At 42.1% G+C, this 27191-nt stretch overlaps 1 protein-coding gene across 5 annotated transcripts in view; it reads left to right on the forward strand.

Annotated features, from left to right (window-relative positions):
• Positions 1-27191, forward strand: part of gpam (glycerol-3-phosphate acyltransferase, mitochondrial) — an 85849-nt gene that overhangs the window by 42214 nt on the left and 16444 nt on the right. For 4 of the 5 annotated variants that reach the window (XM_080205855.1, XM_080205856.1, XM_080205858.1 and 1 more), the window contains exons 4-14: positions 1710-1783; positions 4992-5105; positions 10374-10523; positions 12464-12563; positions 18414-18550; positions 19771-19870; positions 20989-21201; positions 21995-22108; positions 22988-23073; positions 24106-24221; positions 25191-25261. In XM_080205855.1, coding sequence (XP_080061981.1) covers positions 1710-1783; positions 4992-5105; positions 10374-10523; positions 12464-12563; positions 18414-18550; positions 19771-19870; positions 20989-21201; positions 21995-22108; positions 22988-23073; positions 24106-24221; positions 25191-25261 — 1275 coding nt within the window. The remainder of the gene's footprint in view (positions 1-1709; positions 1784-4991; positions 5106-10373; positions 10524-12463; positions 12564-18413; positions 18551-19770; positions 19871-20988; positions 21202-21994; positions 22109-22987; positions 23074-24105; positions 24222-25190; positions 25262-27191) is intronic. The other variant, XM_080205859.1, reaches the window with a different exon arrangement.

Consider the following 27191-nt stretch of genomic DNA (forward strand, 5'->3'; position numbering starts at 1 on the left):
CAAGCTGGTCTAACTGGTGGTACTTCCTGCAAATGTGGTCATTGAGACTGCAAGGAGTGTTTGAGTTCTCATGTGCTGCAGGCATGTAAGATACAGACTGAGCTCCCAATCACCTCTGTATGCAAAGTAGAAAATAATTAAATTTATTTTTTGAAAAGTTAGACCCATTATCTTTCCTTGATGTAGCTTTAAACCTGAGAAAACAACTTACCCACTACCTACCAATCAGCTTTCTCCCTTGTGCTGATGTCTCTTTACAAATCCAGTTTTCTGTGACATCATGGTTGTCCTATTTTTCCTTTTTCTGCTGCTTCCTCACAGTCGCCTGAAGTACTTCCCTAATAAGTAGCCCCTCCTCTTGTAGCAGGACAAACCACTTTCTGAAGATGAGAAAGTTAGAAAGCTAAAGTGAACCTCTTCCCCTCTGCACCAAATGCCTACATTGCTCCAAATTCCCAAATATGATCACTAATGCTTAATCCTTTGTGTTATAGCATTCTGTAGATTTTGTGTAAGTAATGTCTGAGTCAATGGATGGAACAGTATCCACATTTTGCACCCTGTGACATTGTAGAGTTCTCACAGTTCAGGTTCAGTGTTGGTTAGAGGCAAAGCAAACATTGCTTCAACTACCCATTTATTTCCTTGTAACTTTCTTTTCCCTTTTTCTCTCCTAAAGGCATTTAATCCTTGCTGTGGTATGGATCCAATTGTTTTGGAAACTCTGCCCAAATAAATATTGTTCGTAATTAAGCCAGGATAGTCTTAGCCAGCTGGTCAGTCAGTATCATAATTGAGCCCAGTTCTCTCTTTGCTTGATGTCTACACATTTGACTTTGATTTGATTTATTATTGTCACATGTATTGGCATACATGAAAAGTATTGTTTCTTGCATGCTATACAGACAAAGCGTACTGTTCGTAGAAAAGGAAACGAGTGTGCAGAATGTAGTGTTACAGTCATAGCTGGGGTGTAGAGAAAGATCAACTTAATGCAAGGTGGGTCCATTCAAAAGTCTGACTGCAGTAGGAAAGAAGCTGTTCTTGAGTCGGTTGGCACGAACCCTCAGAACTTTGCATCTTTTTCCCGACAGAAGAAGGTGGAAGAGAGAATGTCTGGGGTGCATGGGGTCCTTGATTATGCTGGCTGCTTTGCCGAGGCAGCGGGAATTGTAAACAGTCAATGGATGGGAGGCTGGTTTGCTTGATGGATTGGGCTACATGAGTTGCAGTAGGTTTTGGTGAATATCTGCAGAATATGGGAACCAGTACCATTATAGTGTCCTGAGCACCATCCTGACTGAGATCTGGTGATTTATCACAGGCCAGAGATAAAACCTTCCTGGTTGTGATTGTCAAATGTGCCAATTTGACTATATACACTAACTAACTGTCTCTCTCTGGTTGATATTGCTAATTCATCAAGTTATGGAAGGTTTGAGAGTAGCCAAGCTCATTTTGCTTAGAAGCCGTCAGAGAGAAGATATTTGTATTGTATCTGGATTCTAACCCACTTCACAGATGCAAGGCTAGTGTGCTTTAATCTGTCTGATCATTGAATTTTTAACTCACTATTCTGAATCTAAATGCAACCGTTCCAATAAAAAGTTTGAGAGAGGTTTCAAACATTTTTGTGATTGAACAATTTAACCCCACATTTGACTACAGTATGGGAATGTGACTGAAGTGTTTTGTTCTTTGCCACCCAGGATAAACTTTTCAATATCAGCATCCCTTCCCAGGGCTTACGGAATGTGATCTATATCAATGAAACTCACACCAGGTATGATCTGAATCTGATCTGGAAGTTAACCAGGTTGATACTGGATTACTTTTTTCTATTATAGATATTTATTTGAAGTATTGATCCAATGTTGTATAATCTGGGAGGAATTTGGACTGATCGATACTTTTGCATGACGCACTCCTGGGCTAATTTTAATGTGCCTTATTGCATTTTTACACAATGGCTTCTGAGACTGTGGGTGAAATTTTATGAAAACATTCTCAGTGCAGAATGAGGAAGAAGATGGCAGACTTAGTTTTTGGGGTGAATTTGAAAATGCAATCTTACGGCACTTAATGCAAAGAAGTTACAATTATTGCTGGCAAGGGTCGGTGAGTGGGAATGGGGAGCCAATTTCACCAGCAAAACTGTGCTGGTACAGTTGGAGAAGGCAAGAAACCAGGGTACAAACCTGTTTTTTGACCTGCCGCCCAATCTTAGCACCTTGCCTCGCCCAAAAGTCAGATGGGACGAGGTCATAATATTGTGTCCTATGCTTCTTTGAAGTTGTGTGAACATGGTGAAGTTTGTTCCCATGTCATTTTAGAATATGTTAAGATACCACGTGTGACTTGTATATAATAGTAGTGCATTGAATTGAATAAAAACACACAACCTCTTGTACAGTTGAAAGGTCAAATGGCTAACTTGAAGGGGATTTCATACTTTGTTGATGATGAAAAAAAATGTACAGGGATCCGTTCAATAATTCAGAATGATGTTAAATGTTCAGCTTCAAATCTGAAGCTTGTTGAATGGCAACCAAATTGAACTCAGGAACAAGCATCGGATTAATCTTGCTCGAGCTAATCAGCAGGTTGCAACTCGTTTGTTGGAAATATTAGATAAATGAGTTCTCTCTGCTACTGCTGAACTTTTCACCTGAGTGATTCAATTTGCCCGAGTTTTTGAGAGAAAAATGAACAAAGAGCAAAGAAAATTAGAGCACGAGGACAGGCCCTTCAGCCCTTCAAGCCTGCGCAGACCATGCTGCCCATCTGAAATAAAACTCCCCGTTTTTCTGGGGACCATATCCCTCCATTTCCGTCCTATTCACACATTTGTCAAGATGCCCCCTTAATTAATGATGGACATCAGTCTGGCAGAGATAAATTGCACTAAATTTGTACCGGTATAGATGAGTAGTATGGTGGGATTGCACCTGTGATTGCCAAAATGACAAACTCTTGAACAGCCTCTGAGGGGGGCATCAGTTGTGAGGTTAGGCAGTTTTTTCTAGGTCAGCTGCATCAGATGGAATGATGAGCCAGCCTTATTATTCTCAAGTATTTCTTCATAGTCCATTGGGAATAACTTTATGAAAGGTCTGAAAACAGGTTGTCTGCGCACTCAAATTCTTCATTGGGAAATGGTGCGTGGTGCTGTGGGAGCTAAAGAGAACAAACAACCAATAATAGGGGGGAAAAAAATAACCTGAATTGCAGCAGTCAGCTGTCATATATTTGTTGCCAGTTACTCTTCAGGGTTTAACAATGCGTAAGATGGAAAATATTTTTTTAAAACTGTAGTTCAGTAGCATTTTCATTATTGAAATTGCTCAGATACGTCCTGTACATAACAAACAGGACAAATCCAACCTGGCCAATTACCACTGCATCAGCCTACTCTTGATCATCAGTAAAGTGGTGGAAGGGGTCATCAACAGCGCTAGCAAGTGGCACTTACTTAGCAATAACCTGCACACTGACGCTCGGTTTGATTCCACTAGGGTCACTCAGCTCCTGACCTCATTACAGCCTTTGTTCAAACATGGGCAAAAGAGCTGAATTCCAGAGGTAAGATGAGTGTGACAGCCCTTGATATCAGGGCAGTGTTTGACTGAGTGTGGCGTCACGGAGCTATAGCAAAAGTGCAGTCAATGGCAATCAGGGGAGACTCTCCACAGGTTGTGGAGTCATACCCAGTACAAAGGAAGATGGTTGTGGTGGTTGATAATCAATTGTCTCAGCTCCAGGACACCACTGCAGGAGCTCCTCAGGGTAGCCTTCTAGACCCAGCTGTCATCAGCTGCTTTGTGAATGACCTTCCTTCTGTCTTAAGGTCAGAAGTGGAAATATTCGCTGATCATTGCATGATATTCAGCACCATTTGTGACTCTCCAGATACTGATGTAGTTTCCGTGTCCAAATGTCGCAAGACTTGGACGATATCTGAGCTTGGGCTGACAAATGACAAGTAACATTTGCGCTTCACAAGTGCCGGACAATGACCATCTCCAACAAGAGAGAATCTAACCAGCGCCCCATGACATTCAATGGCATTACCATTGCTGAATTCCCCATTACGACATCTGGGAGATTACCAATGATTACAAACTGAACTGGACCAACCATATAAATAATGTGGTGCAAGAGCAGGTCAGAGGCTTGTAATTCTGTGGTGAGTAACTCCCCTTCTGATTCCCTAATGCCTGCCCATTACCTACCATGCATACTAAGAGTCAGGAGTGTGATAGGATACCCTTCACTTGCCTCAGTGAATGCTGCTCCACCACTAAAGAAGCTGGACACTATCCAGGAAAAAGCAACCTGTTTGATTATTTCCCTTACACATTCAATCTCTCCACCTCTGATGCACAATGGCAGCCATGTGTACCATCTACAAGATGACTGCAGGAATTCACCAAGGCTTCTTCGGCAGCACCTTCTAATCCCATGACCATCTTGACTGGGAGATATATTGCTGGTGCTTCCTGTTGCTGGGTCAAACTCCTGTAACTCCCTCCTTAACAGCACTGTGGGTATACCTTCCCATCAGGGACAGCAGTTGTTCAAATAGGCAGCTCACTGCCACTTTCTCAAGGGCAACAAGCCTAAAAATGTGCATGTTAGGGGGATTTGCCATGGTAAATGCTTGGGATAATGGGAATAGGGAAGCGGGGAGAAACTGGGTGGAATGCCCTTTCAGAGAATTGGTGCAGACTCGATGGGCTGAATGACCTCTTTCTGCACTTAGGGATTCTATGATTCTAATTAGGGATGGGTAATAAATGCCAGCGATGTCCAAAGCTGGTAATTGAATTAAAAGATAATTTTTCCGTTGGTTAAAATCAGTTTTCAAGTTGAATCCTATGAGGCTCGTAAGAAGGGCTCCGTGTTGAAATTGAGTAGTGAGAACGCTGTAAGCACTGGTATACTTATGGTGATGATATTGCTCACATTTACCATCTCTTTTGGTGATTTAGGTACCGAGGTTGGTTGGCACGTCGCCTCTGCTACGTCTTGTTTGTTCAGGAAAGAGATGTGCATCGTGACATGTTCCCAAGGAATGTGATTGAGAACGTTTTAAACAGCAACAGGTATGGATGGCTTTGTGTTGGCACTGGAAAACGTTTAAAAGGCATGGGACAACAGGGCGCATTTACTTAAATGGTTTTATTGGGGATTGAAAGCATCATGAAGATCTGTCAGCATTACAGTATAAATAATAAAAGCAGTTATGATTTTAAAAGAAAACTCATTGTAAAATTCCTTCTTTCTGACCCCTAACCTAGAAAATTGCATTTCCAGCTAGGCTGTGAAACATCTGGTCAGTACCATGTTTTCCCAAGGATGAGCGCCTCAATTTGCAGGACAGTTCACAGCTTTACCCCCTGTTGCTAAGGGATGCAGACGTTTCTTATTAGGGTCATGATGGAACGAAGCGATAGAGGGATATCATTGTGATCACACTGTCTCTTGAACAGAATGTCAAGGTTTTCGGTTCTTGCTGTTCCATGTTATAAAATGGGGGACTACTTGAAATAAAATTAATTATAGTTGGCTTTTATGCAGCTTAAGCAAGATAATAGATCCTTGATGATTGTCAATACATTCAGATGATAACACACAGATGTTTTCATGGTGCAATGGAGTGGGATAGTCATTGGAATGTCAGTTGGCTGGTGACTCTATGCTGGTGCAATGATTTTACTCTTAAACTGGTATGTAATATGGGTGAATTTCTGTAATGTGAAGACTCATAATCTGGAAAAGATTTTTTAAATGGGTAAGTGGAGAAATCTAGCACAGAAACTGGCAGCAAGTTCCAGTTGAACTAATTGCCACAGCTCCGACAAATGTTTTATATTGAGGAATCTTGGTTTTTGGTCTGTTGTCTGTATTGTGAGTGGCAACACAAATTGGGCAAGTAGGGGATAGAAAATTGAATGGGAAAACCTAAGACCCAATGCAATCAAAATAATTTGTCACACAAAGTGTTCAAGAACCTTGCTCAAGGCCACAAGAAACTCCTGATAAATTGAAACTCCTAATAAATAAATGGTGTACAGTTATGATTTCCTTTGTTCTAGTACTCCAGGACTGCCTCTCAAAAGAATACACTTAATCTTAGCTCATGTAGAGATAACTAACTAGAGATTGTCTGTGCGTAATAAACAAGTATCTCCTCCATATGTGGATATATACACTTATGTAGTTGGGAGACAGTTGCTGTGGTCTCACTCAATGCCAGATTGCACCAATGAGAAGCATGAACCTTATTAACCAGCAGCTGACAAATTGTGAACCCTGATCAAGTGCTTTAAGGCAGGTAGTTGGTCTGGGAGGGTGTGAAATTAGCTATTACCTATGCTTAGCTGATCACCAGTCCAGTCCTTATAGGAAAGTGAACTCAGGGAGTGAGGTACAGATTCTGCCTGCAGGCCAGAATAAAGGGAAAAGTAAAAATGGCCTATTTCTGGAGCAGCCAATAGTTGTCCTTTCCAGGAAATCCTGGTTCTGCTACTCTACACCTGGGCCCAATTGTTAGGAAGGTTGCAGTTTGCAGTGGATATGGGACTCCAATTTTATATATCAAAATATGATTCATGCCTGCTTTAGTCAGAGCACTAGTCATCTTTTTTGAGATCCATGTGACAATCCCCATATCATTAAGATCGCAGGTACGAGCCCCAATTTTGGCACAGCCCTCTTGCGTCACTCAAGCTCCCGTTCTTTTCAGGTGAGCCTCGATGGTGTGGGTTTTTCAATAACGAGACCACAACAGCTCAGTCCTCAGACAATCTATGCACATTTTCAAGCAGAGTGCCCTGGTTAGCAATCACAAACGGAAGCCCTAGCTGATTCCAGAGTTCTGTTACCCAGTAGCACTGTGGCCTATTGTTGCAGTTCTGCTGCCACTCCGGGTGAGATGAGGTAAGCAAATAGAATTGAGAATCCTGAGGTCCCTTGATCTTGCCGAACTAGAGGCTTTGAAAGAGATACAGCAGCAGAACGATTTTTGATTTGACTTATTATTAGTATGTATTGGTATACAGTCAAAAATATTGTTTCTCGTGCTATACAGACAAAGCATATGTGTTTTGTATCTTTGCAAAAATGTTGTCTGGCTGGGGGGTGAGGAGGAATGATGTTCGGTGGTGGGAACATGGCCTGCGGGAGATAGGAGAAATTGGTGGAGGAGTTGCTGATCAGCCTTTGCTGGAAAGAAGTTAGTACACCAGATAACAGTCCCAGCCTTGTCAGCAGGTTTGATGATAGTATTGGGTTGGACCTGAGAGAATGGGGTGCAGCAAGTTCACAGAAAGATAAGTTAAATGTGAGTGAGGGGAGCAGAGAAATTGAGATGACCGTAGTTATGCCCAATATTAGACAGCTGGAGGCCAGAGGGAGAATGCTGCAGACAAATAAAAGAGTCGCTTTGCAGAAGAAGGCCAAAGAAGTGCATGCAGAGATGATGGAAGAAGAACTGTGTTGTTGCTTTGATATGATCTGTTGGTGTGGGATCGCTGAACTCTGTCAGCAGATGCTGCTTCTGATGCCTAGCATGCGTGTAGTCTTGTGTTGTAGCTTCACCAGACTTGTACTACATTTTTACGTATGCCTCATGCTGTTCCAGCAGGCTTTCTTGCACTCTTGCAGGTTGGTTCCCAGCTTGATAGTGTTGGTAGAGTTAAGGATAAGCCTGGCCATGAGGTTACAAATTCTGCTGATAATCCACAGTGCCTCATGTATGCTCGTTTTGGAGCTGCTGGATCTGTCTGAGCCATTCCCATTTCACATATTAGAAGAGCCTTACAGCACAATAGAGGGTACTCTCAGTGTGGAAGATGGGACTTTTTCACGACATGGACTGTGCTATGGTCACTCATATCCATACTGTTGTGGACGATGTATCTGTGACAGGTAGATTGGGCAAGACAAGTAGGCTTTTCCCTTGTGCTGGCTCATTCAACTTGCTGCACCCAGACTGACAGATATATTCTTAAGGAATCAGCCAGCTTGCTACACGCATGCTAGACATCAGAAGCAGCATCTGCTGATAGGTTTGAGCGATCCCACCACCAACAGATCAGATCAAAGCAACAACACAGTTCTTCTTTCATCATCTCTGCATGCACTTCTTTGGCCTTCTTCTGCAAAGCGACCCTTTTATTTGTCTGCAGCATTCTCCCTCTGGCTAGACCCTTCCCTAAGGCCTCTAGCTGTCTAATATTGGGCATAACTATGGTCATCTCAATTTCTCTGCTCCCCTCACTCTCATTTAGCTTGTCTTTCTCTGAACTTGCTGCACTTTATTCTCTCAGGTCCAACCCAATACTGTCATCAAACCTGCTGACAAGGCTGGGACTGTTATCTGGTGTACTAACTTTTTTATCCAGCAAAGGCTGAGCAACAACTCCTCCACACTTTCTCCTATCTCCCACAGGCCATGACCCCACCACTGAACATCATTCCTCTCTCCTACTTCTCTTGTCTCTCTCTCTCCTCTCTCTCTCTCTCCTCTCTCTCTCTCTCTCCTCTCTCTCTCTCCTCTCTCTCTCTCCTCTCTCTTCCCCCACCCCACCCCAGAGAACATTTTTGCAAAGATACAAAACATACATGCTTTGTCTGTATAGCAGGAGAAACAATATTTTTCACTGTATGCTAATACATACTAATAATAAATCAAATCAAAAATCATTCTGCTGGTGTATCTCTTTCGAGGCTTCCGGTTCAGCAAGATCCAGTCCTATTTCATTTAAAATGCCCGCTTAGGAGGACATCTGATTGAAATGAGGATGCTCATGAGTCACTCTTGATGATAGGCAATGAAATCCCCTACTCAGTACATTCTGTGACCTTGCTGGCACTGTGCTTTTACTGGGTGATGTTCAACATGGAGAAGTACTGATTTGTCAGCTGAGGGATAATCAGCAGGATGTTTTCTTTGTCGTATTTGACCTAATTCCATGAGATTTCATGGGGTCCAGAGTCAACGCTGAGGGCTTCCAGAGGCCTCTTCCACCTGACTATACTACTGTGCCACCCACTGTCTCTAGGGATTGTCCTGTTGTTGAAGGGGGAGTATAAGACACTAACTGTAAGGTATGATTTGGTGAGCGTGACCAGCTGTAAGGTAAGATTCAGTGACTGTGATGATATCAGACTGTTGTTCAACTAGTTTAGAGTCACAGAAGTCTACAGCACAGAAAAAGGCCCTTCGACCCATTGTGTCTGTACCGGTCAAAGACGAACTACCTAACTATTATAATCCCATTTTCCAGCACTTGGACAGCTCATGCAATTTTGGCACAAATCCGCATGAATCAACTGGGCAGGGTGTGTCCTTGTAATTTCTGATACCAAGTTCGATACTATTTGGCTTTATTATTCAACTTTTCTGTCACAATTTGATACACTTTGAGTGGCTTGCTATGCCATGAAAGCCATGATGTGGAGATGCCAGTGTTGGACTGGATAAACACAGTAAGAAGTCTCACAACAAAAGGTTAAAGTCCAACAGGTTTATTTGGTAGCATAAGCCACTAGCTTTCAGAGCACTGCCTCTTCATCAGGTGAATGGGAGTTCTGTTCACAAACGGGACATATAAAGACACAAACTCAATTTACAAAATAATGATTGGAATGGTTGGAGTCCAATGCCAGTGTCTCCACATCATGGCTACCATCGACACCGCAAACTGCCGGCTCCAAATGGAGAGGAACACCAAGAAGATTGCACATATCGACACAGACAGCAAGTTTCTACAAAGATGCAAGAAAGCAGACTCGCATCCCAACCATTACTTTGTGAATTGAGTTTGTGTCTTTATATGCCCTGTTTGTGAACAGAACTCCCACTCATCTGATGAAGGGACAGTCCTCCGAAAGCTAGTGGCTTGTGCAACAAATAATCATGCCATGAAAGGACAGCAGATTTCCTTCTCCGAAGGACTTCAGTTGTTTCGTGATCATCACTGATGAGAGTAGCATTTAATTCCAGATTTATTAATTAAATTAGAAAGCTGCTGGCTGCTGTGGTGGGATTTGAACTTGTGTCTTGAGCATTAGGCTGGGCTTCTGATTTACTAGTCCTGTAACATTACCACTGTGCTACCATCTCCACACGTAGACAATATTGATATTATGCTCCAGAGAGTATTTATAATGCTTATTAAACACACAAGAAATTGAAATAAAACTTTAGATGCTTATGTTTCCCAGTCAATTATAAGCACTAAAATTTATTTTGTCGTACTCAGTTGAGTATTTTCGATGCCATATTAAAGACAGGGTAGAGCTTGGTTATTTTGAAATATACTTTTTTATTTAAAGTGTATTTATTTTTGTGAACTGTTGACTAGAGTGCAAATAGCAATTATGGACACAGTGACCGAAAGGATGCCAGTGGAGACTCTTGCTCAGCCAGACCCCAAAGCTGTGGGTAAAGTCAAGCGAAAAGCTAGAGCAATCCTTCAACAAATGGTGGCCAATATCTCACCTGTTGTGATCAGGTAATTAATGAGATTGTAGCAAAAGCAGTGTTCTCACACTCATGTTTTATCAGGAGTAATTAACACACAAGTTTAAAACAATTGTTCAAAACTGTCTGCATTATATTTCCAATGTCCACTCCTATTTCATTTAAAATGTCCGCTTAGGAGGACATCTGATTTAAAAGACTGCACCTTTGGCAATGCAATATTGTCTCAGGACTGCACTCAAGTGCCAGCCTGTATCTTGCATGAGTGAGGTCTTCAGCTCATGCACTGTAGACATGAGCAAGAACTCTGACAAGTGAGCTAAGCTCTCCAACGAGCTTGGCATTTTGAAGCTCTGAACTTTGGTAGAGTTAATGGAAGTTAGCCTTCATTTGGGAAGAGTATGTGGGGAATCATTTCTGGCACCAAGCAAGTTGAATATTACCTCTGTTTCTGAAACTGAAGGTAAAATGGATGCAGCACAGAGCTTATTAGCGGTGCAATTCAGTTGTTTATTCCGATCTTGTACTCCACTACAGCACTTGGCAAAGCTTCTTCAAGTATGGAATTCAAGATCATGAGCTCATCAAACCGGCTTGCTGATCGTAAATTCCTGCCATTGTTTTGTTATATTTTGTTGCTTTTCAGACTTTTCCTCCTCTTGTGTTTCTTCTCTCCCCCGCCCTCCCCCACCCGTCCCCCATATCAGTTGATACATGGAAGGCCATTGTGATAAGAATTGCATTAATTGCACAAAATTGCAATATTGCCAGCGCACAGAGAAAACAGAGTGGAGCTGCTGATCCTAATCGCACCAGATTGCACACTGTTCTCATTTGTCCCTACAGAGAAAGCAAATAGATTGATAATCAGTAACTAGCTGAGAGCCTCGTATAATTCATCAGAAATTTGCTCACATCTCTTTTGCTGCCTCATTGCATAAATACATTGGAACTGGATCATTAGGAGGCCCCATTTCTGATGTTTGCTAAGTTAGTTGCTAAGTCAGTCAGAAGGGTAGGAAAGGGTCTTGGTTTTGCTGGGCTACGGAGTGTTCCCACTTCACGTGGCTAATCAGCGACCCCTCCTGAAGAGAATGAGTGAAGAATATGGGAGAACCCACAATTATAATTCACTCTACTGTTGAATAGACCCTGAGAACCTCCTGCTCGGGTCCAGTTGGGAAGAATGCCCACTTGGCCCAAGTACTGAAAAATATCTCGCAGTGTGAAATCCAGCATGAGCCACTACATTATAGTTGTGGAAGGCGGGAGGGGTGGAACTAGACTGAATGGAAGGAAAAACTGGGGCAAAGCCCTGGAACTTCCTACTAAGCCTCACAAGGACTATAGCAGTTCAAGAGGAGGTTTATCACCTTCTCGAGGGCTGCTAAGGATGGGTGACACCACCACCAAGACATAGTGGCAGTAGTAGCATGCACTGTCTACAAGATGCACTACAGCAACTCACCAAGACTCCTTTGACAATGGGAACACCGCCACCTTCAAGTTCCCCTCCAAGCCACACACCATCCTAATTTGGAAATACATTTTCACTGGGTCAAAATCCTGGAATGCCCTTCCTAACAACACTGTTACTGCAACAGATGGGCTGCAGAGAGTCAAGAAGGTGGGATGGCTGATGAATGCTGGCCCACATCCCACGAATGAATGAAAAATAAATGCTTGCCTTGCTGGCAACGATTTTATCTTGAGAATTAATTCTTAAAAATACTCAAGCCTTGGTGGGTTGCCCCCTTTTTGTTCTGGCTGTGTTTCATTTTCACAAAGTATCCTCCACGCCCATATCCTTTAACATTTCCCATTTTCTTGTCTGTTGCCACACTGAGCTGTCATTGATAGCCACGAGGTTTTTTGCTTCGGCTTCTGTGTGGAGTGAGAGGGGAAATGCAAAAGGATAGCTTACATCCAGTAGGAGTTGGCTTAAATAAACCAATGTTGTTTTTTTTTAAGATTGACGGGCTGGGTGCTGCTAAAACTGTTTAATGGCTTCTTCTGGAGCATTCAGATTCACAAGGGACAGCTTGACATGGTCAAGAAAGCTGCAGCAGAGGTAAGCAAATACAAATAAGCAGAAACTTAATGAAGTACAGTGTACTTGAGTAAGGCATTATATCTGCCTTCCCTGTTAGTTGCTAAGAGGAGAGTGAGAATGATGAGGGTGACAGACCTGTTTGTGTTGGGAAACACCTGGATCTTGCATGGTGCCTCTAGATTAATTGTTTGCCTTTGCTCACTAATCCCCTGGGGAATTGAGAGACTTTTTGCATGTTGTTGTTTAGGTATCCAGTTGGTATGAGCTGCTGACAGTTCTGCAACACAGCTACTTGTTGCTTGTTGAGGTTAACATCCTCAGAAATAAGAACTTCACAGGCCTGATACCAGTCACTGAGTGTTTTCTTTGGATTCAGAACCCATGCAAACGTCTATCTTGCAGCGTGCTTCAAATTAGTGCAGCCTTTTCTCATCTGGTAATTTTCCAGTGGAACTTGCCCAATCTGTAACGCTGCCGCAATAAGATATCACTCGCTAGTTATTAACCAACAACCAAGGTTCATTTTTGACACAACATTTTAACTCTGCTACACAAATGATTGCCCTGGGGTAATGATTATGGTTGTAATTGGAAGCCGTTTTCAAGTGTGGCAAAGTTACGTTGAAAGTGAGCTGACTGAGCAGACAGGTGACCCAGATACCTTTTTATCTGGTGCTAATCTGAGAGAGGCCAGCGCTGTGAAGGAGTGTTCTTAAATAACTTGGCGAAATAAGAGGCTTTCTTAGCGTCGAGGAGGAGCTTATTCCTTCAGTTTCTTTTGTGATCTTTTAATTTAAAATCTGCCCCTTTCACTTAGTTAGGTATTCTAGCACCCTTTTCGATGTCAAACTTTCTGATTGATTGAAAGGTGGTATGTTGGATGAAGCTCAAGTCTTCTCAGCTGCCGATGATACCATGTTGAATTTTACTGAAAGGACATGCTCTCGTACAACATTAATCCTTTACCTTCCACACAGTACAATACTGCCCTCTAATGGCCCGATTGGAAATAGAAAAACTTCACTGAGGGTGGCAATTTGGAAAGTTGCTCAGTAATGAACAAAGAACAAAGTCAGCCCGGGAAACAGGCCCTTCGGCCCAACGAGCCCGCGCCGCCATCTCAACACCACCAGTCCACCTCTCTACCCATGACCCCTATCTAATGTTTTATGGCCATCCAGATTGAGGGAAACGGATTTAGGGACAATTTATTCCTGCCAATCAGCCTAACAGTACATCTTTGGGGTGTGGGAGGAAACCGGAGCACCCGGAGAAAACCCACGCAAGCACGGGGAGAATGCGCAACCTCCCACAGACACCGGCCCAAATCCATGTGTCTGCACAGCAATCAGCGATAGTCACTGAACTGTCGTCTTGCCCAGTATCTTGTTCAGTTTAGGCGCACACTAACGACATGAAGCACTAGGCCAATCTCGAACAACCAAGAGCAGCCCCAGTACGACCCATCGCGTGTATGCCCCTCGTTGGACACGAGGTGGACCAACTTAAAACCTGTGAATGAAAAGAGAAAAAACATTATTATCATACCATACCCATTTACATTACCAGGGACGCCCCAATGCTAATGACCCTTATTAAAAGGTTCTCCTATATCCACCCATCTCCAACTCAGTCATGTGCCTGTCTAAGTTACTCTTAAAGGACTCTAGTGTGTTTGCCTCCACCACCTTACTTGGCAGAGCATTCCATACCCCCACTACCCTCTGTGTGAAAAACCTCCCTCTAATATCTGTGTTGTACCGCCTACTCCCTCTTCCAAATCATTTATATACACTACAAAGAGAAGAGGTCCCAGTACCGAGCCCTGCGGCACACCACTAGTGACAGACCTCCAGCTAGAAAAAGACCCCTCCACAACTACTCTCTGACTCCTCTTTGCAAGCCAGTTCTCTACCCATCTAGATACCTGACCACATATCCTATGAGCTTTAATCTTCTGTACCAACCTACCATGAGGGACTTTGTCAGACACCTTACTGAAATCCATATAGACGACATCAATGGCTCGTCCTTCGTCAACCGTTTTTGTCACCTCCTCAAAGAATTCTACCAGATTCGTAAGGCAAGACTTCCCCTTGACAAAGCCATGCTGCGTATCCTTAATCAGATCGCAACGCTCCAAGTGCGCATATATCCTATCCCTAAGAATCCTCTCCATCAACTTACCTACCACTGATGTTAAGCTCACCGGCCTATAATTACCTGGGCTCTCTTCTTCGTGAATACCGACACAAAGTATTCATTCAGGATCTCCCCCATTCCCTCTGCCTCTAAGCACAATTCCCCACGTCTGTCCCTGAGAGGACCGATTTTACCCCTAGCCACCCTTTTGTTCTTAAGGTAGGAGTAAAATGCCTTTGGATTCTCCTTAACCCTACCTGCCAAAGCCATCTCATGCCTCCTCTTTGCTCTCCTAACTCCCCGTTTGAGTTCCCTCCTACTCTCTCTGTATTCCTCCAACGCTTTCTCCGTTCCCAGCTGCTTAGACCTGACATACGCCTCTCTTTTCTTCCTAACCAGGTCTTCTATATCTCTAGTAATCCACGGTTCCCTAATCCTACCTTTCCCATCCTTTCTCCTAACCGGCACATGCCTTTCCTGCACTCTTTGCAGTTTTCCCTTGAAAGACTCCCACATGCCTAACGTGGTCTTGCCTTCCAACAGCCTATCCCAGTCTGTATCCCTAAGCTCCTGCCTAATCCGGCTGTATCTAGCCTTCCCCCAATTTAGCACCCTCCCCTTAGGACAGCTCTCATCTTTTTCCATTCGTATCCTAAAGTAGATGGAGTTGTGGTCACCATTAGCCACATGTTCACCTACTGCAACCTCAACCACCTGACCTGGCTCATTTCCCAGCACTAAATCCAGTATCACCCCCTCTCTAGTCGGGCTATCTACATACTGTTGCAAGGATCTTTCCAATATACATCTTACCAATTCCTCCCCATCAGACCCCCCAGCTCTAGGGACCTTCCAATCCACCCCAGGGAGATTAAAATCTCCCACTACAACAACCCTATTCTTCCTACACTTATCCAAAATGTCCCTACATATACCCTCTTCCACTGCCCACGGGCTATCGGGCAGCCTATAGTACACTCCTAGCATAGTAATGGCCCCCTTCCTATTCCTCAACTCCACCCACAAAGACTCAATTTCCAACCCCTCCATGTTATCCTCCCTCTGCACTGCTGTGATCTGCTCCCTAACTAAGAGTGCCACTCCCTCTCTTTTCAACCCTCCTCTGTCTCGCCTAAAACACTTATACCCTGGAACATTTAGCTGCCAGTCCTGCCCCTCCTTTAACCACATCTCTGTCACTGCCACCACATCTAAATTCCTCACGAACATCAAGGCCCTAAGTTCATCCGACTTTCCCGTCACACTCCTTGCATTAAAACAGATGCACCTAAGACCCTCAGGCCCTCTCGGATCCTCCTTCTCCTGGGGGATTTCCCTATCAACTAGACTTGCCCTGACCTCCAACTCACTCCCAGTGCCTGAATTGTCTCTCTCCTCCCCACCCCCCCTCCATACTAGTTTAAACCCTGCCTAAACACTCCAGCCAACCTCCCAGCTAAAATATGTGTCCCCTTCCCATTTAAGTGTTCCCTATCCCTCTTATACAAGTGCCCTTCCTTTGCAAAGACTTCCCAATGGTCAACAAAACTAAAACCCTCTGTCCTGCACCAATCCCTCAGCCATGCTTTCAGATTTTCAGGTTTCAGATTTTGTCCATCCATCCATCCACGCCCCCCCACCCCCTCATTCTGCAACCAATGCAGTCATTCTTGATAAACATAAAGCTGTTTGATTTCCCAACCACGCTATGTCCTATTTAAAGTTGCAACTGGGCATGGCATCAAGGCATTAGCTCCATTTCCCTCTTTTAACTTGAAGTGTTTTTCAGAAGTTTATCAGTGAAATTGCTGCCAAGGACAGATCTAAACCAACCAAGAGTGAATGAGAGAATGTCAGTAATTAAAATGAGTAGAGCTGTATTTTCTCTGGTCGTGGTGATGGGGTGGGGAGGAGGTGGGGGGTAAGGTGTTGGAGTTTGGGGATGTGAGATGACAGTCTGGGGCAAAAGAGGGAGAGGGAAGCCAAGAAATACAATAAGACTGAGCAGTTTGAATTTTTCTAAAGTAGTTCCACTGAAGTGAATTTTTTGGCAGCTCAGTAAGAGTGCCTGAATTGTCTTAACTAATACATTGAGCTGGCATGAAGAAAAAGGAAGTGTCCAGCATTGAATTACACAGAACAAAATCTAGCATCTTGTATTTAACTTGTAATAGTTTTCATTTGGGTATTGCACCTATTCAAACCGAAGGCAAAATCATGGTCCTCCAAGCACAGAACACTTTGTTCACAGAACAGTGTCTTAATTCCAAACCTGGTTCACCTATTAAATAAATGACACCTTCATTGTGTAAATGTAATTTGGGAGTTGCCAGTTTAATTATAGGTAGTTGATATCAATGATTGGTGCCTGTTAATTATAGTACACTGTACACTGGGAGCAGTTTAAAATTCTAATCTAATTGAGGTATTTAATAACATTCCAAATTAGGAACAGTGCTTAAATATCTTTCAACCATTGTCTGAATTTAAGAAGTTAAAATTATTCTTAATCTGTCACTTTTAAATTTATTTCTTTTTTTTTGTTCTCCTGTTGTCTTGCCGACTGTAGATCATGTGTTAACTGTACGGGGATTGAGTATCTGATTATATTCGGGTGGTGGTCATTAGCTGGAGATTTATTTCTACTCCTACATATAGGAACAAACTGAAACTATAGTTGTTGGGACTGGAGATGTATGTCTGAAATGGGTACCTCTAAATGAAAGCTTATTAGTGTATAAACTTTAGAATCCCTATGGTGCAGAAGGAGGTCATTCGGTCCATTCCCAGGCCCACCCTTCCTGCCCTATCTCTGTAATCCCATGCATTTACCATGATTAATCCACATAACCGACATATCTTTAGACGTTAAAGGGCTATTTAGCATGGCCAATCCATACACTGTAATTATTTTAAAAAATTGGAGAATAATTGACATTTAGAAATGAGTGTATGGTAATATGCTTCTGAGGTGAGATTCCAAAATCTTGAAATCATTCGCTGCCGAGTTTACCTATCCAATTTTAATCTAATTGCTGGTGCATGTGTTGCAGATCTTCATGCATCTTGTGTGATGGTATGGCCATTTACAATTTCATACAATTCTCATACTAACTGCCAGCTTATCGTTATAGAAAATCATTTATGGAAAAATGAATTGTACCACTTCTTCCTACAGTTATAATATGTTAGAGTGCTTAAAGCAAATAAATGGTTAATATATTGCATGAAATAGTTTTGTTTAGCTTTCATTTGACCAATTTTTGGCTGGTTATTGAAAGGGTTTAACAGGACCTTGAGGGTAGCATGGTGGCACAGTGATTAGTGCTGCTGCTTCATAGCGCCAGGGATCTGGGTCTGATTCCAGCCTTGTGTGACTACCGGTGTGGAGTTTGCACATTCTATTGGTGTCAGCATGGGTTTCCTTCCAGTGCTCCGATTTTCTCCCACAGTCCAAAAATGTGCAGTTTGGGTGGATTGGCCATGCTAAATTGTCCCTTAGTGTCCCAAGATGTGTGTGTTGTATGGATTAGCCATGGTAAATGTGTGGGATTACAGGGATAAGGTGGGGTAAAGGACCTGGATAAGGTACTCTGTCAGAGAGAGTTGGTGCAGACTCAGTGGGCCAAATGGGCTCCTGCACTGTAGGGATTCTATGATATTCCTCAGGTAGTGGTTCATATTCCATTGATATGGATAAACATTCCATGTTTTCTCTCTCTGCAGCAGAATGTCCCATTGATCTTTCTGCCAGTTCACAAATCGCACATTGACTACCTGTTGCTCACTTTCATTCTGTTCTGTCACAACATCAAAGCACCGCACATTGCTGCTGGGAATAATCTGAATATCCCCATTTTCAGGTGAGTTCAGTGAATTCAAAGGCTCGTCATCTTCTCAGTAGCAGCTGGCCAGGCAGCCAAACTCTGAGTTTGAAATTTTTTTTCGAAAACCCAATGAGACGTTTCCTTTGAAATTTTGCTCATAAATGATTTATCTGTTTGTTGTGAACTCCTTTATCAGCTTGAGAAAAAAAAATCTTCACCTGGTGGAGTTTGAAGATGCGAAACCTCTTTTTTAGAAGATCTTAGATGCCAAATCAGTTGGTGTTTATGAGGATGATAGGTACTTAATTGGAAAGCAAAAATATGGAAAAAGAGCAAGAAATTGCATTTAAAAGGGCAAAGCTACCTCAATTAACAAAATAACAGAACAGATTGAAAGGAATGGAAGGCCTATGTTTTGCTTCTTTACTCATATGTTTGGGTAGAAAGGAATTGGTGTGAACGCTTTTTAAAGCATTTTCTTGGGCAAAACTTCAAGGATTGCGGCTGTATGTTAATTACAGTAATACCCATGACATATTGCGTGCAAAGTTTAAAACAACGTTTAAAAATCAGCAACAGCAAAGTGCAGTGGATTGGTACACTTTTGAACCCGGCTACCTGCTTTGACTGATGGGATTAAATTAACTTTTCCCCGTGGGATATAAGGATCCTGTGAAACGAGTCTGAGCAGTTGACTCCATTTTTTGTGAAAATGGGTGCAGCAGCCTGAGAATCCGTCTAAGTTGGCATTCTTACAAAACAAACTCCAAATGGTGTTTGCTGTGGGGGGGCGGAAACGGATGTGTCTCAGCTGGGCAGTAATGTGTACGTTAGATGTTCAGGTTAAAGTATGTCATTGGGACCCAGCTTTAGTCTGCTTCTAGTTAGCGCTGTCCTAATCTGGTTCTTAGCAGCGATTTTGTGCCAAACCTATTGCGTGATTCAGCATGGAATAGAAGGTTTTAGGTGACTGCTGTAACCTACTGATAAATTTTAAAATGTAAAGCTTTAAAATGATAGGCAAATACAGTTTATTATAATTGTCAGCAGCAGTTAGGGAATCATCTTTTCTGACATGACAAACTAGAAAAGGTGATGCTTTATCCTGAAGTTGGGAATTCATTTACTCCTCGGAGGTGTTTAGTTGCCTGAGATATAGCTTGGTCACTGGGTCCATTCTCTGCTTATCTCTTAAATTAGGGTGTTGTAGCCATTCCGATTAAGGTATTTTAAGATGCAATGTGGTGATTTTACAGCACGCTTATAAGGAAATTAGGTGGCTTCTTCATCCGTCGAAAATTGGATATTGGTGCAGATGGGCGGAAGGACATCTTATATCGAGCCGTCCTACGTGTGGTAAGTTTTGATGAGAATAGTTGAAAGATTTTAAACAAATCTTTGGAAAAATTGAACAGCACCCACACTGGGACCCTGCTGTAACATGGTCCACAGGATCTATATCTTGACGCCATGTTATAACCAGGTCCAGTGTATTTAGTCTGGCTGGGTATTAAAGGTGAGGTTGTGTATTTTTATTTCCTTTGTGTGTATTTTTCCTTGCTAGATTAATCCCAGGATAGCTGAATGTGTGTGTGCATTGGGCCCAATGTGCTTATCCTTGGTGCCCAGTGCTCATGTTTACACCATCAGCAGGGGTTACTGTCAAGAGCAGCACTAGGCAAGTTTGTCGTTCCCCTATTGTAGGGGTATGCTGAGGCCAACTGGAATGTTGCCTCAGTTACTGAGCAGGAAGCCTTCCTAATTTGTGTGGTTTAATGTTACACTGGACAAATCCTAAATTTTGGGGTCCAAGATAGATGAATTACGCACTAATGGTGGACCACATTATGGAAGGATCCCAGTGTACTTACTACAGTCCTGCAGCTGACCAGACTTTTAGTCTGACTTGTTTGTATATCACAAGCTCATTTTAAGTTTCATTCACAGTGGAGAAGATCTGAATTGGTTTTTCTTTTACTGAGTTGTATGGTTCTAATTTATTTTCAATCCAGAGAGGTTTCTGGTACTTATCGGTGTGCAACCTCCTGGAGGAAGTTTTGTTATTGCATTAATTTGTGGTTATGGCCTTCCCGCAGTTGTAGTTTCAGTCTTGTGGCACATTGATTTTAAGATGTTGCCTGGTAGTCCACTGAAATAACAAAACTTTTTAAACTTGATTTCAATATTTTTAGTCTTGGGGAGAGCCTGCTCTTTTAAGTTGACACCTTTATTATCGAGGGTTCTTGGGTGTATATTTAGCCAGTGAGTTCCCGCAAGCCGTGAAAAAATTTTTATATAATATGCTGGCCTGTGTATGGTTAGAGTCTCTATCATTCATTTGTTTTTGAACATTAAAATAAATGTCCAAAAATGAATGGTGCGAAGAGTTGATGGACAGCCATTCAATAGTGCATGAGTAAGGAATGGTGTGAATGATTTATTTTTAATTGAATGTCATCTATTCCATTTTGCAGTACATTGCAGAACTTCTCCGTCAGCGACAGTTTATGGAGATATTCGTGGAAGGCACACGGTCTCGGAGTGGTAAACCATACATGGCCATGACAGGCCTTCTTTCTATCGTGGTGGATAGCCTCTATGAAAACACTGTTGCTGATGTTATGATTATACCAGTGGGAATCTCATATGACCGGATTATTGAAGGCAATTACAATAGTGAACAGCTGGTGGGTAACATTAATGCTGCTTTGAATATAGTCAAGAGTGCTTTCACAGAACTTTTATTTTGCTTTGCTATAGTGTTGACTAGAAGTGAAAACATTTATTATAGGCTGTTTGATCTAAATAAGGCATCAGGGTACAAAGAAACATCTGTTCCAATTGTACTATCTCATTCATTAGTAAGTTAACCTTATAGAGGGGGACACCACCATAAGTACCATAAAACTTTCAATAGTTACTGTTAAATTTAAGGCATAGGTAAAGCCACTACAGTCTCAGATGACCATAGGCTGCTGTGTCCTTTGAAGAGGAGTGTTGACTGCTGGTGATTCAACCCAAGGGTCACCACACCTTGGGCAAGGTTGAGAAGGCAGCCCTCATTAATAATCTCAGCTGGTACGGGAATCAAACCTGCTACCTGGCTTCACTTTGCATCACTAACCAGCCATCCAACCAACTGAGCTAAACCAACCCCCATGTTAAAATATATGCTTTAGTCCACAGTGTATAGATCTAGCTACTGTTAAGTATTCTCTGACTGCAGTTGTCTCAGTTTTATATACTAAATATTTGAAATTGCTGCTTAATTTCAGGAAGGAATGGGAGCCAAATCCACAAGCATTGGCTTAATGTAAAGTTTAATGTTGAAAGATAGAAAGCTATTTGGTGGACTTAGCAACATTCATCAGTTTAGTTCTGTAGCAAGCAACTTGCAGCGTTTTTAAATTAGGCTATTTTAGTGGCTGATTGAATCGTGAATTAACTACAGCATTGCTAAAATAAAGTGCTATTTTCTAGGGAAAACCCAAAAAGAAAGAGAGCCTTTGGGGTGTCGCACAAGGTGTTTTCAGGATGCTTCGTAAAAACTTTGGTTGTGTCCGAGTAGACTTTGGACAGCCATTCTCTGTTAAGGTGAGTGACAAAGCTGAAAAATCACCTGAAATTACAACCTAAAAATGTGACCTATTCATAGTTGTTAAACCGATCATTCCACCGACTGGTTTATTCTCCCTATTAACGGGAATGTATACATTGTAATTCACTTTAGATTAAGGAGGAGCAAAGCAGTGCAATTCAAATATGGGTAAAAGCAAATTATTACGGATGCTGGAATCTGAAACCAAAAGAGAAAATGCTGGAAAATCTCAGCAGGTCTGGCAGCATCTGTAAGGAGAGAAAAGAGCTGACGTTTCAAGTTCAGATGACCCTTTGTCAGCTTTGACAAAGTGTCATCTGGACTTGAAACGTCAGCTCTTTTCTCTCCTCACAGATGCTGCCAGACCTGCTGAGATTTTCCAGCATTTTTTCCTTTTGAATTCAAATACGGGATTTGCAATGCAAAAGAAAAAAGGGGGTGTGCGATATTAGAGGACATGGTTGATGATCTTGAAACCCAAAGTAAGACAAATAAAAATACTGTTTCATTTTTCCTACAAAAATCATTGAGTTCTGTTAATTGTTGCATATTGTGAATCTTCTGAATACCGAGAGGGAATCCCAGTCTCTCTTGCACCTCAATGATACTCTTCATCAATTGGTTTGTTTAAATTAACATTTCATGTGTTGCTGTAAGAGTTTAAGTCTTTGTTTATTATTGCGATTATTTTGACTTAATATTGCAATTATTTTGGCAACTCTTGAAAAACAAGTGCCTTGGAATTACGCTCACCAAATATTAGTGTTTGCTTAAGGTTCCTTTGTTTGCTTTCTTAATGGAAGAAACAACTTGTTTAATAGCTATGATAGTCACTTGTCAAAGTAAAAACCAAAGTGTAATTTTTGCTACTGCAGGAATACATTGATGCTCAAAGAAACCGTCCATTACCTGCTTCCCTCTCCCTTGAGGAAATCCTTCTGCCGTCTATTATCACTGATAGGTAATGTTTACAGTATTTGGCTTGTTGAAGTGAAATGAATTGCCCTCTTACGTTGTTAAAGATGGCAGTCTGTGTTTAACCACAACAGGAATCCAACGTGCAACAGCAAAAGAAGTGATTACGATCACCTCACAGCGCCAGAGACCCGGGTTCGATTCTGGCCCCGGGTAACTGTCTGTGTGGAATTTGCACATTCTCGCTGTGTCCAGTAGGTTTTCTCTGGGTGCTCCGGTTTCCTCCCACTATCCAAAGATGTGCAGATTAGGTGGAAATTAATGGGCTAACTATATGGGGTCATGGGGATAGAACTGAAATGGACCTTTGTGAGTTGCCCTGTTTGAGAGTCAGGGATTTTATGATTCTATGACCACGTCTTGAACTGCGATCCTGCCTCCCACAGCAGCAAACTGCCTATGCCTGTGAAGACATTGGCCATGTTTCTTGACTGCAGGTAGTTGAAGCAGGTTAAAATGCTCAGGTTTGCAGACAAGGGAGCCTGTTCTTAGATTTCCACTAATGTCGATCTGTAACTCTGCTTCTCCTTTGTGTCTTTAAGGTTGTTTGATCCAGCTTGGGAATTCAGTCTGTGGGGATTTCATATGTGAATTAGCCATGTTGTGTCATAGTCCATGAGACCTCTTATCATACACCATCACATCACGATCCTGTGTTGTATTAATTAACAATCTCTCAGCATTTGTTCAGAAGCATTCATTTCTAGCCAGTTTGATCAAAAAAAATGACTGTGCTGTCCAAACTTCAATACCATTGCTGAATTTCTAAAAGAAATTGTTCATTAATCAACTGAAGCTTTCAGGAAGCTGAGGGACAAAATGTATATAAAGGGAGATTTTCCATTTTAATTTTGACTCCTTTTTTAACATTGGTATATTTATGCATTCAAGTTGCAAATGTGCCCATTACACAATGTTTTCACAATTTTCTAGTTTGATCTGTGTGACTATCTTACATAATGAAGTAACAATTATTTTATCTCTATTTAATGCACTTTGCTCTGTTTTGTCCATGTAGACCAGGCCTTGACTACGCTGAACCCGATCAGGTTCCAATTATAAATTCCAGAGATTTTTCAGATGAGCAATACAGGCGCCAGCTGATTTCCAATGTAGCCAAGCATGCATTGTTCAGTAAGTGCTGACTTTAATCGTTGAGCATAGACGTTTTGTTGACAGCTTTCAAATTATGCACACTGTTTTACCTGAAGCCAAACAATGCTATTTTATGAATTGGCAGTGCAAATTAAAAATGTAAATAAATCAATGGGTAAAATTGTAGAATGCGTTTTAGTTGACAGTCCCAAACTCAAATTGAATGTGGTGCTTCCTACCACATGAAGTAGTTGAGTTGAATGGCATAAAGGCGTGTAAGGGGAAACTGGGTAAGTACACAAGGGTGAAGGGAATGGAGGGACATGCTGGTGATGTTAAAGGGTAATACTGTAAGTGGTTTGTGTGCAGCATAAGCACTGCCATTGGCCTGTTGGGCTGAATGGTCTGTTTCTATCCTGTAATTTTTATGTGATTCTGTGTAACTTCTGTTGGATTAGCCAAACGCAGATGAGACACAGCAGTGGTTATTCTATGGATGGGTGATGGAGTTGTTCAGGAGTTCCCTTCCTGTTTGCTGTTGAGTGTCTCCAACTGAAAAATATGTTGGATAGGAAAGCATCAGGCTCAACTCGCGATGCACATTCCCATCCCAGAGTTGGCCAGCTTGCTGTCGTACGCTCTCAGTTCAGGCATCTGCAGCTGAATAAAGTAATAGTGAGATATTAATGCCTGTTACGTTTCAGTGTGAGTCATTTGCCTTTAGGCAAGGAAGAGAAAAACATGTCAATATAACTCGATTTTTGTTTTCCAAATGACTTGAGTAATATTTTACCTTCTCCTTCATTATTCTAATCTGCCTTCAAAATTACCCTCAGCAAATCTTTTGGTTATTGTTAATTCAGCTTTTTTTAGAAAGAAAATTATAGCAGATACTTTTGGAAAAGTTAGACATCATCAATTACATCTTTGCTGAATAATGTGTGAATCATCTATAAGTTGTTTTGTGGCATTGCATTTATGTCTCTGTGTTTGATTTATGAATTGCAGCTGCCAGTAGATGCTCTGCTGTGATGTCTACTCACATTGTTGCCTGCTTACTGCTTTACAGGCATAGAAAGGTGAGAGCTTTTTATTCGTGAGCCACGTATTGAGATCAACACGTGATACCATGGGCAAAGTTTGCAAGGTTTATTAAAGATAGTACTTTAGAGTGCTTTGCTACAGCTGCAGAAAAAGTTCTGGGTGAATGGGTGACTTTAAAATTATTGATTACATGTTACATTTCAATCACTTGACTAAATCTTCTGTCGCTCCATGCTTGAGGCATTGCCTGGGCGGCACAGTGGTTAGCACTGCTGCCTCACAGCGCCAGGGATCTGCGTTTGATTCCCGACTTAGGTCACTGTCTGTGTGGAGTTTGCATATTCTCCCCGTGGGTTTCCTCCGGGTGCTCCGGTTTCCTTCCACATTTCAAAGATGTGCAGGTGAGGTGGATTGGCTGTGACAAATTGATCCCTTTAGTGTCAGGGGGACTAGGACCTTGGTGGGATTGTGGTCGGTGCAGACTTGATGGGCTGAATGGCCTCCTTCAGCACTGAAGAATACTATGATTCTGATGAGTGCATAAACTGGAGGCAGCAATAATTTAAAACAAATGTGTACACACCTTCAGGTTCCCTGCTTGCCACAAGCAGCCTGCAGTGCAGAGTACTGCAGTTGCACAAAAAAAATCAGACGGCCACACAAAAGACTTTGTCAATGCATGGGATCTAATTAATGTCCATACATTAATACTTCCAAAAAGTAAAAATGCAACCACAATGAAGGAATATATTTTCTTAAAATTGATATGTAGAAATAAGTTAAAGTGAATCAGGTAATTCTAATATATATTCCCCTTTATATGAACCACAGCTGTTTGTACACTCTTATTTCTGCACCCAGTAAGATGGTTGTGTTGTGCCTTATATTTACCAGACTGATTCTGGGAATGGCAGGACACGTGTGAGGAAAGATTGATGAAGTTAGGATTGTTTCTGCTGGAGTTCAGATGAATGGGGGGGATTTCATAGAGACTTATAAAATTCTAACTGGACTAGACAGGGTAGATGCAGAAAGGATGTTCACAACGGTGGGAGAGTCCAGAACCAGGGGTCGCAGTCTGAGGATACAGGGTAGACCATTTAGGACGGAGTTGAGGAGACATTCCTTCAACCTAAGAGTGGTGAACCTGTGGAATTCGTTACCATAGGAAATAGTTATGCCAAAACGTTGAATGTATTCAAGAGGTGACTAGATTTCGCACCTGGGGCGAATGGAATCAAAAATTATGAGGAGAAAGCAGGATTTGGCTATTGAGTTGGACAATCAGCCGTGATTGTAATGAATGGCAGAGCAGGCTCACTCGAAGAGCCAAATGGCCGCCTCCTGCTCCTGTCTTCTGTGTTTTCTATGTTCGCTTACCATTTTGCAGTCTCAACTGGCATTCCCTATCACAATCTGGACACAAACTAGTTATTAATCCTACAATAGAAAAATCTGGCATTCGATAGTGTTCCTATTTTATTCTTAAAAATATCAACGTTGTACATGCAGGCAGTGTGAGGTTGGGCAAAATCTTTATTCCATAAGCCTGATGGGTCAAGCAGCTTGTGCTCTCTGCTGATCAGCGTCCTTCTGTTGATATAAGAACATAAGAACATAAGAAATAGGAGCAGGAGTAGGCCATCCAGCCCTTCGAGCCTGCCCCGCCATTCAATAAGATCATGGCTGATCTGTCGTGGCTCAGTTCCACTTTCCCGCCCTCTCCCCATAATATATGATTTAGTGATTCAAAGTGACATTGGGCTTGTGAACTATAGACTGCTTCACTCTTGGAATCAAATCTTGTGCAATCTCCAGTATCCTCTGTTATTTAATTGGTTACTTTTTAGAAACTCACAAGGCACTCCGTGTACAAAGAACAGTGTAACACAGGAATAGGCCCTTCGGCCCACCAAGCCTGCGTTGACACACGGTTTCTATCCTTCTATTCACCTCCCAAAGATG

This window comes from Carcharhinus amblyrhynchos, chromosome 17, assembly GCF_965287045.1.
Source record: "Carcharhinus amblyrhynchos chromosome 17, sCarAmb.v2.hapA, whole genome shotgun sequence".
Lineage (NCBI taxonomy): Eukaryota > Metazoa > Chordata > Chondrichthyes > Carcharhiniformes > Carcharhinidae > Carcharhinus > Carcharhinus amblyrhynchos.